This window comes from Cervus elaphus, chromosome X (genome assembly GCF_910594005.1).
Source record: "Cervus elaphus chromosome X, mCerEla1.1, whole genome shotgun sequence".
NCBI lineage: Eukaryota > Metazoa > Chordata > Mammalia > Artiodactyla > Cervidae > Cervus > Cervus elaphus.
In genome coordinates, this window is record NC_057848.1 from 72,601,205 (window position 1) to 72,615,290 (window position 14,086).

At 39.9% G+C, this 14,086-nt stretch overlaps 1 protein-coding gene across 8 annotated transcripts in view; it reads right to left on the minus strand.

The window, feature by feature from the left end:
* Positions 1 to 14,086, minus strand: part of LOC122689685 (probable ATP-dependent RNA helicase DDX4) — a 727,334-nt gene that overhangs the window by 56,429 nt on the left and 656,819 nt on the right. For 4 of the 8 annotated variants that reach the window (XM_043896323.1, XM_043896321.1, XM_043896320.1 and 1 more), the window contains exon 3: positions 10,245 to 10,305. The exons of 3 other annotated variants lie outside the window; for them this stretch is intronic. In XM_043896323.1, coding sequence (XP_043752258.1) covers positions 10,245 to 10,305 — 61 coding nt within the window. Of the gene's footprint in view, positions 1 to 10,244; positions 10,306 to 11,247; positions 11,332 to 14,086 lie in introns of those variants that run through there. One more of the 8 variants, XM_043896322.1, reaches the window with a different exon arrangement.

The following is a 14,086-nucleotide window of genomic DNA, read 5'->3' on the forward strand; positions in this document are numbered from 1 at the left end:
CCGGGGAAGGCACAAAACGCAGGCGCAACCGAGTCCGCGCTTTTGTGGAGTACGCGAAAACTGGAACCGCACGCAACACAGGGCACGCTCCCTATAGAGCAGCCGGGAGCCTGAGCAGTGTAGACGGGGAAAGCACAGACACTGGTGAACAGGGGCAAACCCAGTGTGCCCGGAACACTGTGAATGCTCCCCACACACAGCGATATCTGTCTGCAGCACCCCGCCCTCCCGGTAGCAGGACTGAACTAGCGAACCTAAATAAGAGATCACCTCTGCCCGCCTGTGTCAGGGCGGAAATTAGACACCGAAGAGACGGCAAACAGACGCCAAATAAACAAAGGGAACCGCTTCAGAAATGACCGGTGCAACAGATTAAAATCCCTGTAGGTAACACCGACTACACCAGAAGGGGCCTATAGATACCGAGAAGTATAAGCTGGAATGAGGAGCTATCTGAAACTGAACTGAACCCACACTGACTGCAACAGCTCCAGAGAAATTCATATATATATATATTCTTTTTTTAAATTAAAAATTTTTTTTCTTTTTTTTTCTTTTTAATTTTATCTTTTATTTTCTTTTAAAATTCCCTACTACTCCCCCATTACTCCTTAACTTTCATTTTCATATATTTTTACGATTTTTTTAATTAGGGGAAAAATTTTTTTTTCTTTTTCTTTTTTTTTTCTTGTTTTTCTCTCTTATTTCATTTTAAAGTACTCTAATACTCCTCTATTATGTCTTAATTTTCATTTTCATTTCACTATAACCTTGCAAAAAAAAAAAGAGAGAAGTCCTATTTTTAAACTGAACTTCATAATTATTTCTAGATTTTTTGTGTGTGTTTGTTTTTGTTTTTAAATATTGTATTTTAAAGAGTCTAACATCTATGCTTGATTTTTAATCTTTGTTTTTCAGTATGTGATATAAATTTTGGACATTTAAGAATCCAATATTCAGTTCCCATTTCTATTCAGGAGTGTGTTGATTACTCCCTCCCACTTTTAACTCTCTGTTTTCTACCTCAGAACACCTCTATTTCCTCCTTTCCCCTTCTCTTCCCAATCCAATTCTGTGAATCTCTGCGGATGTCTGGGGTACGGAGAAAACTCTGGGAACAGACAACTGCGTAGATCTGTCTCTCTCCTCTTGTGTCCCCCTTTTTCTCCGCCTGCTCATCTCTATCTCCCTCCTCCCTCTCCTCTTTTTCATGTAACTCCGTGAACCTCTCTGGGTGTCCCTCACGGTGGAGAATCTTTTCACCATTAAGCTCGAAGTTTTATTATCAGTGCTGTATAGCTGAAGAAGTCTTGAGACTACTGGAATAAATAAAACTGAAATCCAGAGGCAGGAGACTTAAGCCCAAAACCTGAGAACACCAGAAAACTACTGACTACTCGGAACATTAAGTAATAAGAGACCATCCAAAAGCTTCCATACCTACACTGAAACCAACCACCACCCAAGAGCCAATAAGTTCCAGAGCAAGACATACCACGCAAATTCTCCAGCAATGCAGGAACATAGCCCTGAGCATCAACATACAGGCTGCCCAAAGTCACACCTAACACACAGGCCCATCTCAAAACTCATTACTGAACACTCCATTGCACTCCAGAGAGAAGAAATCCAGTTCCACACACCAGAACACTGACGCAAGCTTCCCTAACCAGGAAACCTTGACAAGCCCATCGTCCAACCCCACCCACTGGGTGAAACCTCCACAATAAAAAGGAACCACAGACCACCAGAATACAGAAAGCCCACTCCAGACACAGCAATCTAAACAAGATGAAAAGGCAGAGAAATACCCAACAGGTAAAGGAACATGAAAAATGCCCACCAAGTCAAACAAAAGAGGAGGACATAGGGAATCTACCTGAAAAAGAATTTAGAATAATGATAATAAAAACGATCCAAAATCTTGAAAACAAAATGGAGTTACAGATAAATAGCCTGGAGACAAGGATTGAGAAGATGCAAGAAATGTTTAATAAGGACCTAGAAGAAATAAAAAAGAGTCAATTAAAAATGAATAATGCAATAAATGAGATCAAAAACACTCTGGAGGGAATCATGAGTAGAATAATGGAGACAGAAGGTAGGATAAGTGAGGTAGAAGATAAAATGGTGGAAATAAATGAGGCAGAGAGGAAAAAAGACAAAAGAATCAAAAGAAATGAGGACAACCTCAGGGACCTCTGGGACAATGTGAAACGCCCCAACATTCGAATCATAGGAGTCCCAGACGAAGAAGACAAAAAGAAAGGCCATGAGAAGATACTCGAGGAGATAATAGCTGAAAACTTCCCTAAAATGGGGAAGGAAATAGCCACCCAAGTCCAAGAAAGCCAGAGAGTCCCAAACAGGATAAACTCAAGGCAAAACACCCCAAGACACATATTAATCAAATTAACAAAGATCAAACACAAAGAACAAATACTAAAAGCAGCAAGGGAGAAACAATAAATAACACACAAAGGGATTCCCATCAGGATAACAGCTGATCTATCAATAGAAACCCTTCAGGCCAGAAGGGAATGGCAGGATATACTTAGAGTAATGAAAGAGAATAACCTACAACCTAGATTACTGTACCCAGCAAGGATCTCATTCAGATATGAAGGAGAACTCAAAAGCTTTACAGACAAGCAAAAGCTGAGAGAATTCAGCACCACCAAACCAGCCCTTCAACAAATGCTAAAGGATCTTCTCTAGACAGGAAACACAGAAAGACTCTATAAACGTGAACCCAAAACAAAGTAAATGGCAACGGGACCATACCTATCAATAATTACCTAAAATGTAAATGGGTTGAATGCCCCAACCAAAAGACAAAGACTGGCTGAATGGATACAAAAACAAGACCCCTATATATACTGTCTACAAGAGACCCACCTCAAAACAAGGGACACATACAGACTGAAAGTGAAGGGTTGAAAAAAAAATATTTCACGCAAACGGAGACCAAAAGAAGGCAGGAGTTGCAATACTCATATCAGATAAAATAGACTTTCAAATAAAGGCTGTGAAAAGAGACAAAGAAGGACACTACATAATGATCAAAGGATCAATCCAAGAAGAAGATATAACAATTATAAATATATATGCACCCAACATAGGAGCACCGCAATATGTACGGCAAACGCTAACGAGTATGAAAGAGGAAATGAATAGTAACACAATAATAGTGGGAGACTTTACTACCGCACTCACACCTATGGATAGATCAACTAAACAGAAAATTAACAAGGAAACACAAACTATAAATGACACAATGGACCAGCTAGAACTAATTGACATCTATAGGACATTTCACCCCAAAACAATCAACTTCACCTTTTTCTCAAGTGCACACGGAACCTTCTCCAGAACAGATCACATCCTGGGCCATAAATCTAGTCTTGGTAAATTTAAAAAAATTGAAATCATTCCAGTCATCTTTTCTGACCACAGTGAAGTAAGATTAGATCTCAATTACAGGAAAAAAATTATTACAACTTCAAACATATGGAGGCTAAACAACATGCTTCTGAATAACCAACAAATCATAGAAGAAATCAAAAAAGAAATAAAAATATGCATAGAAATGAATGAAAATGAAAACACAACAACCCAAAGCCTATGGGACACTGTAAAAGCAGTGCTAAGGGGAAGGTTCATAGCATTACAGGCCTACCTCAAGAAACAAGAAAAATGTCAAATAAATAACCTAACTCTACACCTAAAGCAACTAGAGAAGGAAGAAATGAAGAACCCCAGGGTTAGTAGAAGGAAAGAAATCTTAAATATTAGGGCAGAAATAAATGCAAAAGAAACTAAAGTGACCATAGCAAAAATCAACAAAGCTAAAAGCTGGTGTTTTGAAAAAATAAACAAAACTGACAAACCATTAGCAAGACTCATTCAGAAACAAAGAGAGAAGAACCAAATTAACAAAATTAGAAACGAAAATGGAGAGATCACAACAGACAACACTGAAATACAAAGGATCATAAGAGATTATTACCAGCAGCTCTATGCCAATAAAATGGACAACTTGGAAGAAATGGACGAATTCTTAGAAAAGTATAACTTTCCAAAACTGAACCAGGAAGAAATAGAAGATCTTAACAGACCCATCACAAGCAAGGAAATCGAAACTGTAATCAGAAATCTTCCAGCAAACAAAAGCCCAGGACCAGATGGCTTCACAGCTGAATTCTGCCAAAAATTTAGAGAAGAGCTAACACCTATCTTACTCAAACTCTTCCAGAAATTTGCAGAAGAAGGTAACTTTCAAACTCATTCTATGAGGCCACCATCACCCTAATTCCAAAACCAGACAAAGATGCCACAAAAAAAGAAAACTACAGGCCAATATCACTGATGAACATAGATGCAAAAATCCTTAACAAAATTCTAGCAAACAGAATCCAACAACATATTAAAAAAATCATACACCGTGACCAAGTGGGCTTTATCCCAGGAATGCAAGGATTCTTTAAAATACGCAAATCAATCAATGTAATACACATTAACAAATTGAAAGATAAAAACAATATGATTATCTCAATTGATGCACAGAAAAGTCTTTGACAAAATTCAACACCCATTTATGATTAAAACTCTCCAGAAAGCAGGAATAAAAGCAACATACCTCAACATAAAAAAGCTATATATGACAAAGCCACAGCAAGCATTACCCTCAATGGTGAAAAATTGAAAGCATTTCCCCTGAAATCAGGAACAAGACAAGGGTGCCCACTCTCACCACTACTATTCAACATGGTGTTGGAAGTACTGGCCACAGCAATCAGAGCAGAAAAAGCAGTAAAAGGAATCCAGATAGGAAAAGAAGAAGTGAAAGTCTCTGTGTTTGCAGGTGAGATAATCCTCTACATAGAAAACCCTAAAGACTCTACCAGAAACTTACTAGAGCTATCAACGAATATAATAAAGTTGCAGGATATAAAATTAACACACAGAAATCCCTTGCATTCCCATACACTAACAATGAGAAAACAGAAAGAGAAATTAAGGAAACAATACCATTCACCATTGCAACACAAAGAATAAAATACTTAGGAGTGTATCTACCTAAAGAAACAAAAGACCTATACATAGAAAACTATAAAACGCTGATGAAAGAAATCAAAGAGGACACAAACACATGGAGAAATATACCATGTTCATGGATTGGGAGAATCAGTATTGTCAAAATGGCTATAGTACCCAAAGCAATCTATGCATTCAATGCAACCCCTATCAAGCTACCAATGGTATTTTTCACAGAACTGGAACAAATAATTTCACAATTTGTATGGAAATACAAAAAACCTCGAATAGCCAAAGTAATCTTGAGAAAGAAGAATGGAACTGGAGGAATCAACCTGCCTGACTTCAGAATCTACTACAAAGCCACAGTTATCAAGATAGAATGGTACTGGCACAAAGACAGAAATATAGATCAATGGAACAGAATAGAAAGCCCAGAGATAAATCCATGAAACTATGGACACCTTATCTTTGACAAAGGAGGCAAGGATATACAATGGAAAAAAGACAACCTCTTTAACAAGTGGTGCTGGGAAAACTAGTCAACCACCTGTAAAAGAATGAAACTAGAACACTTTCTAACACCATACACAAAAATAAACTCAAAACGGATTAAAGATCTAAATGTAAGACCACAAACTATAAAACTCCTAGAGGAGAACATAGGCAAAACACACTCCGACTTAAATCATAGCAGGATCCTCTATGACCCACATCCCAGAATATTAGAAACAAAAGCAAAAATAAACAAATGGAACCTAATGAAACTTAAAAGCTTTTGCACAACAAAGGAAACTATAAGCAAGGTGAAAAGACAGCCCTCAGATTGGGAGAAAATAACAGCAAATGAAGAAACAGACAAAGGATTAATCTCAAAAACATACAAGCAACTCTTGAAGCTCAATTCCAGAAAAATACATGACCCAATCAAAAAATGGGCCAAAGAACTAAACAGACAGTTCTCCAAAGAAGACATATAGATGGCTAACAAACACATGAAAAGATGCTCAACATCACTCATTATCAGAGAAATGCAAATCAAAACCACAATGAGGTACCATTACACGCCAGTCAGAATGGCTGCTATCCAAAAGTCTACAAGCAATAAATGCTGGAGAGGGTGTGGAGAAAAGGGAACCCTCTTACACTGTTGGTGGGAATTGAAACTAGTACAGCTGCTATGGAGAACAGTGTGGAGATTTCTTAAAAAACTGGAAACAGACCTGCCATATGACCCAGCAATCCCACTTTTGGGCATACATACCGAGGAAACAAGATCTGAAAGAGACACGTGCACCCCAATGTTCATCGCAGCACTGTTCATCATAGCCAGGACATGGAAGAAACCTAGATGCCCATCAGCAGACGAATGGATAAGGAAGCTGTGGTACACATACACCGTGGAATATTACTCAGCCATTAAAAAGAATTCATTTGAATCAGTTCTAATGAGATGGATGAAACTGGAGCCCATTATACAGAGGGAAGTAAGCCAGAAAGATAAAGACCATTACAGTATACTAACACATATATATGGAATTTAGAAAGATGGTAATGATAACCCTATATGCAAAACAGAAAAAGAGACACAGATGTACAGAACAGACTTTTGGACTCTGTGGGAGAAGGCGAGGGTGGGATGTTTCAAGAGAATAGCAGCAAAACACGTATATTATCTAGGGTGAAACAGATCACCAGCCCAGGTGGGATGCATGAGACAAGTGATCAGACCTAGTGCACTGGGAAGACCCAGAGGGATCGGGTAGAGAGGGAGGTGGGAGGGGGGATCGGGATGGGGGATACATGTAAGTCCATGGCTAATTCATGGCAATGTATGACAAAAACCACTACAATATTGTAAAGGAATTAGCCTCCAACTAATAAAAATAAATGAAAAAAAAGAAAAAAAGAAAGCTGAGTGCCGAACAAGTAATGCTTTTGTACTATGGTGTTGGAGAAGACTCTTGAGAGTCCCTTGGACTGCAAGGAGATCCAACCAGTCAATCCTAATGGAAATCATTCCTGAATATTCATTGGAAGGACTGATGCTGAAGTAGAACCTCCAATACTTTGGCCACCTGATGTGAAGAACTAACATTTGAAAAGATCCTGATGCTGGGAAAGATTGAAGACGGGATGAGAACGGGATGACAGAGGATGAGATGGTTGGATGGCATCACCGATCGAGGGACATGAGTTTGGGTAAGCTCTGGAGTTGGTGATGGACAGGGAATCCTGGGGTGCTGCAGTCCATGGGGTCCCAAAGAGTCGGACATGACTCAGCAACTGAACTGAGCTGAAATATAGAAAACAAATACTAACAGACAAATGGATGGGAATACAATAATAGAGGAGACTTTAAGACCTCAATGACATCAGTGGACAAACCTTCCAGACAGAAAATCAATAAGGCAACAGAGATCCTAAATGACGTATTAGAACAGTTAGACTTAATTGATTTTTTCAGGACATTCAGTTCAGTTGCTCAGACTCTTTGGTTAATACAGTAAATTTTGTTGTTATATGTATTTTTTTAATTGAAAATATACTAGAAGTAGCATATTAGCCTGCTGTGAACTTCAACAAAATCAAAGACTACTGTCATGAGTTTAATTTTCTAGCCCAGGTCCTACCACTTCCACCTATCTTCTCAGCTTTATAAAAAATGTAGGTGAACAAGATGGAGACAAGTGACAGGGGGAAAACAACAGCTCCCTTATCTTGATTTGTTTCTCTTATTTGCCAAGGACCTCCCTAAGTTAGTTTTCAGATCCCAAAGAAGCTCATATTATCTTTTTTTAATTAAATATTTTACTTTTTTAATTAATTTATTTAATTGGAGGTTAATTACAATATTGTGGTGGGTTTTGCCATACATTGACATGAATCAGCCACCGGTGTACAAGCCACGGGTGTACATAGCTGTACCTGTGTACAGCCACAGGTGTTCCTAGTTTGGAACAAGGCTGTTCCAAACCATCCTCCCACCTACCTCCCCATCCAATCCCTCTGGATTGTCCCAGTGCAGCAGCTCTGAGTGCCCTGTTTCAAGCATCGAACTTGGACTGGTCACCTATTTCGCATATGGTAATATACATGTTTCAATGCTATTCTCTAAAATCATCCCATCCTCACCTTCTCCCAAGAGTTCAAAAGCCTGTACTTTATGTCTGTGTCTCTTTTGCCGTCTCACATATAGGGTCACTGTTACCATCTTTCTAAATTCCACCATGTATATGCGCTAATATACTGTTATTGGTGTTTTTTATTTCTGACTTACTTCACTCTGTATAATAGGTTCCAGTTTCAATCACCTCATTAGAACTGACTCAAATATGTTCTTTTTATAGCTGAGTAATATTCCACTGTGTATATGTACCACAACTTTCTCATCCATTCATCTGCGGACAGACATCTAGGTTGCTTCCATGTCCTAGCTACTGTAAACAGTGCTACAATGAACACTGGGGTACACGTGTCTCTTTCAATTCTGGTTTCCTCAGTGTGTGTGCCCAGCAGTGGGACTGCTGGGTCATATGGCAGTTCTATTTCCAGTTTTTTAAGGAATCTCCACACTGTTCGCCATAGTGGCTGTACTAGTTTGCATTCTCACCAACAGTGTAAGAGGGGTCCGTTTTCTCCACACCTCCAGCATTTATTGTTTGTAGACTTTTTGATAGCAGCCATTCTGACCAGCGTGAGATGGTACCTCATTGTGGTTTTGATTTGCATTTCTCTGATGATAAGTGATATTGAGCATCTTTTCATGTGTTTGTTAGCCATCTGTATGTCTTCTTTGGAGAAATGTCTGTTTAGTTCTTTGGCCCATTTTTTGACTGAGTCGTTTATTTTTCCAGTATTGGGCTGCATGAGCTCCTTGTGGGTTTTTGACATTGAAAGTTGCTTTGTTTGCTATTATTTTCTCCAATTCTGAAAACTGTCTTTTCAACTTGCTCATAGTTTCCTTCGTTGTGCAAAAGCTTTTAAGTTTAATTAGGTCCCATTTTGGTTTTTTTGCTTTTATTTCCATTACTCTGGGAGGTGGATCATAGAGGATCCTGTTGTGATTTATGTCAGAGTGTTCTGCCTATGTTTTCCTCTAGGAGTTTTATAGTTTCTGGTTTTACATTTAGATCTTTAATTTATTCTGAGTTTATTTTTGTGTATGGTGTTAGAAAGTGTTCTAGTTTCATTCTTTTACAAGTGGTTGACCAGTTTTCCCAGCATCACCTGTTAATAAGATTGTCTTTTCTCCGTTGCATATTTTTGCCTCCTTTGCCAAAGATAAGGTGTCCACAGGTGCGTGGATTTATCTCTGGGCTTTCTATTTTGTTCCACTGGTCTATATTTCTGTTTTTGTGCCAGTACCATACTGTCTTGACGACTGTAGCTTTACAGTATAGTCTGAAGTCAGGCAGGTTGATTCCTCCAGTTCCATTCTTCGTTCTCAAGATGCTTTGGCTATTCGAGGTTTTTTGTGCTTCCATACAAATTGTGGAATTATTTGTCCTAGTTCTGTGAAAAAATGTTATTGGTAGCTTGATAGGGATTGCATTGAATCTATAGATTTCATTTTCACTATGTTGATTGTTCCAATCCATGAACATGGTATATTTCTCCATCTATTTGTGTCATCTTTTGATTTCTTTCATCAGTGTTTTACAGTTTTCTAAATATAGGTCTTTTGTTTCTTGAGGTAAATTTATTCCTAAGTATTTTATTCTTTTTGACGTAATGGTGAATAGGGTTGTTTCCTTAATTCCCATATCTATTTTCTTATTGTTAGTGTATAGGAATGCCAGGGATTTATGTGCATTAATTTGATATGAGTTTGGTTTAAATAGTTGCTATCCTGACAGGTCACCATCACTGTAACCTGCTTCAACACCTGAGTCTACTCTCCTACTGCCTTGTATCAGGAATCCTGACAATTCCCATAGCAGCCTGAAAGCCAAACATGCAACTTGGAGGCTGGGCAAAGGTTTTACAGCAAACCCACTAAAAAGGAGGATACACTCTAACATTACACTCTCTCTTCTCTCCCTTCCTTTAATTGTAAGAGGCTCCAAACCCAAAATATTCAAGCCAAAACGTCTCCCTAGAAAATTTAAAAACATCTTTGACAAGGTATCTATTAGTCTGCTTCTCATCCAGTGGATGAAGCCCTTAACCTAAAAACAGTTCTGCATTTTTGCTTTAACACATACCTGATGATGAAGCCAGAGTCCTGTTAAAAGTGTCTCCATTTGCTCCAGAAGAATACCTATCCTGTAAGAAAAAAGAAAACACTAGTTTTCTACTTCAAATAATAACAATGAGTAATCTATCTCATAAATACTAGAAAGTTTTAACAATTGGGTTTTGTCCAGAACAAAATAATTAAAGATTGTAAGATTTCCTGGGTCACTGCATGTTCTTTTATTTACTACTCTAAAACACCTTCACTTTAAAATTGTATGAATAGGGAGGAGCCAAGATGGCGGAGGAGTAGGACGGGGAGACCACTTTCTCTCCTACAAATTCATCAAAAGAATAACTGAACGCAGAGCAAACTTCACAAAACAACTTCTGATCGCTAGCTGAGGTCATCAGGCGCCCAGAAAAGCAGCCCATTGTCTTTGAAAGGAGGTAGGACAAAATATAAAAGATAAAAAGTGAGACAAAAGAGCTAAGGACGGAGATCCGTCCCGGGAAGGGAGTCTTTAGAGGACGTTTCCAGACACCGGGAAACCCTCTCACTGGCGGGCCTGGGGGAAGTGTTTGAGTCTCGGAGGGCAACCTGACTGGGAGGGAAACAATAAATAAAACCCACAGATTAGGAGCCTAAAAGCAACTCCCAGCAGAAAAGTACCCCAGACACCCGCATCCACCACCAGCAAGTGGGGGCCGCACGGAGAGGAGCGGGAGGCATTGCTTGGGGTAGGGTCCGGGCCTGAGTGCCCTGAGGACAATCGGAGGGAGCTTTTGTGAGTTGCCAACTTGAACTGTGGGAGAGCAAAAGAGAGAGAGAAAATTAACCGGCCGGAACACACTGCTGGCCGTTCGCAGAACAAAGGGACCAAGAAAGTCCAGAGAAGACCTCGCAGGCTGCAGACCGGCCCAGCCCTGCCAGAGGCAGGAGCAAGTCACGGCGAGACACAGGGCGCAGGCACCCGACCGGCACAGGCGGGGACTGGGGCTGGGGACGCGGAGGGCAGAAGGCGCACGCACCCGACTGGCGCTAGCGGAAACTGAGACTGGGAGCGCGGAAGGGAGTAGGCGCGCCACACCCGTGGAAAGTGCGCCCCTCAAGCCCCTGGCTGCCTGGACTGCTCTGACGGGGAAGTTCCGCGCTTTTGTGCAACACCCGAGGGCTGGAACCTCGCGCAGCGTGGGGCGCGCTCCATATAGAGCAGCCGGGAGCCTGAGCAGCGCAGACGGCGAAAGCAGCGCCAGCCTCTCCCCGCAGCACCAGCCCCTCCCCGCAGCGCCAGCCCCTCCCTGCAGCGCGGCCGAACTAGCTAGCTGATTAAGAGTCCACCTCTGCCCGCCTGTGTCAGGGCGGAAATGAGGCTCTGAAAAGACCGGCATACAGAAGCCAAATAAACAAAGGGAACCGCTTCAGAAGGGACCGGTGCAACAGATTAAAATCCCTGTAGAAAACACCGACTACACCAGAAGAGGCCTGTAGATATCGAGAAGTGTAAGCTGGAACGAGGAGCTATCTGAAACTGAGCCTAACCCACACTGACCGCAACAGCTCCAGAGAAACTCCTAGATATATTTTTACTTTCTTTTTTATAAGTAAGAAAAAAAAAATTTTTATTTTATTCTTTTTTATTTTTTCTCTTTTATTTTCCTTTAAAATTCTCTATTACTCCCCCATTACTCCTTAACTTTCATTTTCATAGACTTTTACGATTTCTTTAATTAGGGAAAAATTTTTTTTCCTTTCTTTTTTTTTTCTTTCTTTTTTTTTCCTTTTTCTCTTCTACTTTCTATTTCTCTTTTTCTCTTATTTCTTTTAAAGTCCTCTAGTACTCCTCTACTACTTCTTAATTTTCATTTTCAGTACACTATAACCTTACAAAAAAAAAAAAGAAGAGAAGCCCTATTTTTAAACTGAACTTCATATATATTTCTAAAATTTGTGTGTGTGTGTGTGTGTGTTTGGTTTTTGTTTTTAATATAGTATTTTTAAGAGTCTAACCTCTACTCTAGATTTTTAATTTTTGTTTCTCAGTATATGATATAAATTGTGAACATTTAAGAATCCAATATTCAATTCCCATTTTTATTCAGGAGTGTGTTGATTATTCTCTCCCAATCTTGACTCTCTGTTTTCTACCTCAGAATACCTCTATTTCCTCCTTTCCCCTTCTCTTCCCAATCCAATTCTGTGAATCTTTGTGGGTGTCTGGGCTATGGAGAACACTCTGGGAACAGACAACAGCGTAAATCTGTCTCTCCCCTCTTGAGTCCCCCTTTTTCTCCTCCTGCTCATCTCTATCTCCCTCCTCCCTCTCCTCTTCTTCATGTAACTCTGTGAACCTCTCTGGGTGTCCCTAACGGGGGAGAATCTTTTTGCCATTAACCTAGAAGTTTTATTATCAGTGCTGTATAGTTGGAGAAGTCCTGAGACTGCAGGAAGAATAAAACTGAAATCCAGAGGCAGGAGACTTAAGCCCAAAACCTGAGAACACCAGAAAACTCCTGACTACATGGAACTTTAAGTAATAAGTGACCGTCCAAAAGCCTCCATACCTACACTGAAACCAACCACCACCCAAGAGCCAATAAGTTTTAGAGCAAGACATACCACGCAAATTCTCCAGCAACGCAGGAACATAGCCCCGAGCATCAACATACAGGCTGCCCAAAGTCACACCTAACACACAGGCCCATCTCAAAACTCATTACTGGACACTCCATTGCTCTCCAGAGAGAAGAAATCAAGTTCCACACACCAGAACACCGACGCAAACTTCCCTAACCAGGAAACCTTGACAAGCCCATCGTCTAACCCCACCCACTGGGTAAAACCTCCACAATAAAAAGGAACCACAGACCACCAGAATACAGAAAGCCCACTCCAGACACAGCAATCTAAACAAGATGAAAAGGCAGAGAAATACCCAACAGGTAAAGGAACATGATAAAGGCCCACCAAGTCAAACAAAAGAGGAGGACATAGGGAATCTACCTGAAAAAGAATTTAGAATAATGATAATAAAAACGATCCAAAATCTTGAAAACAAAATGGAGTTACAGATAAATAGCCTGGAGACAAAGATTGAAAAGATGCAAGAAATGTTTAATAAAGACCTAGAAGAAATAAAAAAGAGTCAATTAAAAATAAATAATGCAATGAATGAGATCAAAAACACTATGGAGGGAATCAAGAGTAGAATAACGGAGACAGAAGATAGGGTAAGTGAGGTAGAAGATAAAATGGTGGAAATAAATGAAGCAGAGAGGAAAAAAGACAAAAGGATCAAAAGAAATGAGGACAACCTCAGGGACGTCTGGGACAATGTGAAACGCCCCAACATTAGAATCATAGGAGTCCCAGAAGAAGAAGACAAAAAGGAAGGCCATGAGAAAATACTCGAGGAGATAATAGCTGAAAACTTCCCTAAAATGGGGAAGGAAATAGCCACCCAAGTTCAAGAAACCCAGAGAGTCCCAAACAGGATAAACCCAAGGCGAAACACCCCAAGACACATATTAATCAAATTAACAAAGATCAAACACAAAGAACAAATACTAAAAGCAGCAAGGGAGAAACAGTAAATAACACACAAAGGGATTCCCATAAGGATAACAGCTGATCTATCAATAGAAACCCTCCAGGCCAGAAGGGAATGGCAGGACATACTTAAAGTAATGAAAGAGAATAACCTACAACCTAGATTACTATACCTAGCAAGGATCTCATTCAGATATGAAGGAGAATTCAAAAGCTTTACAGACAAGCAAAAGCTGACAGAATTCAGCACCACCAAACCAGCCCTTCAACAAATGCTAAAGGATCTTCTCTAGACAGCAAACACAGAAAGACTGTATAAAC